Consider the following 1,192-nt stretch of genomic DNA (forward strand, 5'->3'; position numbering starts at 1 on the left):
CCCCCCCTCCCAAAAAAAAAAACAAAAAAAGAGAAGAAAAATCTAGATTAGCTGTTTTTGCAAGCTACAAGCATGCCAAGAATCGTGGACTCTAATTTCATGCTTATCCTAACTTATATAGACTTCATCAAATTATAAAGATTTCATAGTTTATGGTAAATTATTCTTCTATTCTGTTTCCCATGACTTAGTTGATTCTGCTTTTATAATTGTCTTCTCACACAAAGGGGTTAAACTTGAACAGACTAGATTTTACCAGAGTTAAGTCTTCCCTTGTTCACTATTTAAATGGTTAATTGCAGATAGACCCATGTACTAGCATTCAATTGCAGATAGATCCTATGTACCATTGTCCAACTACAATTAAACCCCTGGGTGACTTTTTTTGACTCTTTACCCTTAGGAAGTCTATCTGTCAAAAATTAGACTCCTGAGTCGAAAAATTCCGCAAGGGGTCTATCTGCAACAATAAAAGCCTAGAAGGACAAGGCGCCTATCCCCAGCTGGGAGATATTACAGGGATCTATCTGCAATTAATCTTTGCTTAAAATTGAATAATTGTGTTTGGCTTATCCAAATCTAGAAATGTTGTCGTGACTCCTGGATATGGAGTTAGATCTGTGTTATTTACAGAACTGCTCTGTTACGTCTGCAGGCATGAAATTATTGGTATTGTTACTGAAGTTGGCTCCAAAGTAAACAAATTCAAGGTTGAAGACGAAGTTGGAATCGGCTGCATGGTTGACTCCTGCTGGTCCTGTGAAAACTGCCACCAGAATCTCAAAAACTACTGTTCCAAGGTCATATTCACCCACAGCGACATCATCAACGACGGCACAAAAACTTATGGAGGCTATTCAAATCTAGTAGCTGCCAATGGACGAAGGAGCACCGTTGCTCAGTGCTGGGATTACTGTGTTATAGTCCGATGAAGCAGTTCGGGATTGACGAGCCTGGAAGGCGCATTGGCGTTGTGGGACTTGGTGGTCTGGGACATGTTGCAGTGAAATTTGGAAAGGCGTTAGGAGTGCAGGTGACTGTGATCAGCTCATCGCCCAGCAAGGAGAAAGAAGACAATATTCTGCGGAGCTGGGAAAATATTGTTACATTGATTCTGAATGGACTCCCAATGTTCTTGTTAGAAATTGTGATTAAATCTGGAATAAAACAGAGAAATTATGATGTGCTGTAA

The 1,192-nt window shown here is 39.9% G+C and overlaps 1 protein-coding gene across 1 annotated transcript in view; it reads left to right on the forward strand.

Moving 5' to 3' along the window:
* The window catches only part of LOC109821491 (NADP-dependent alcohol dehydrogenase 6-like), a 36,240-nt gene extending 35,048 nt beyond the window's left edge, over positions 1-1,192 (forward strand). The window contains 3 exon segments of the mRNA XM_020387676.1: positions 656-868; positions 870-918; positions 920-1,192. Of these exon segments, the coding sequence (XP_020243265.1) occupies positions 656-868; positions 870-918; positions 920-1,192 (535 nt within the window).

This window comes from Asparagus officinalis, chromosome 8 (assembly GCF_001876935.1).
Source record: "Asparagus officinalis chromosome 8, Aspof.V1, whole genome shotgun sequence".
In the NCBI taxonomy this organism is placed as follows: Eukaryota; Viridiplantae; Streptophyta; class Magnoliopsida; order Asparagales; family Asparagaceae; genus Asparagus; species Asparagus officinalis.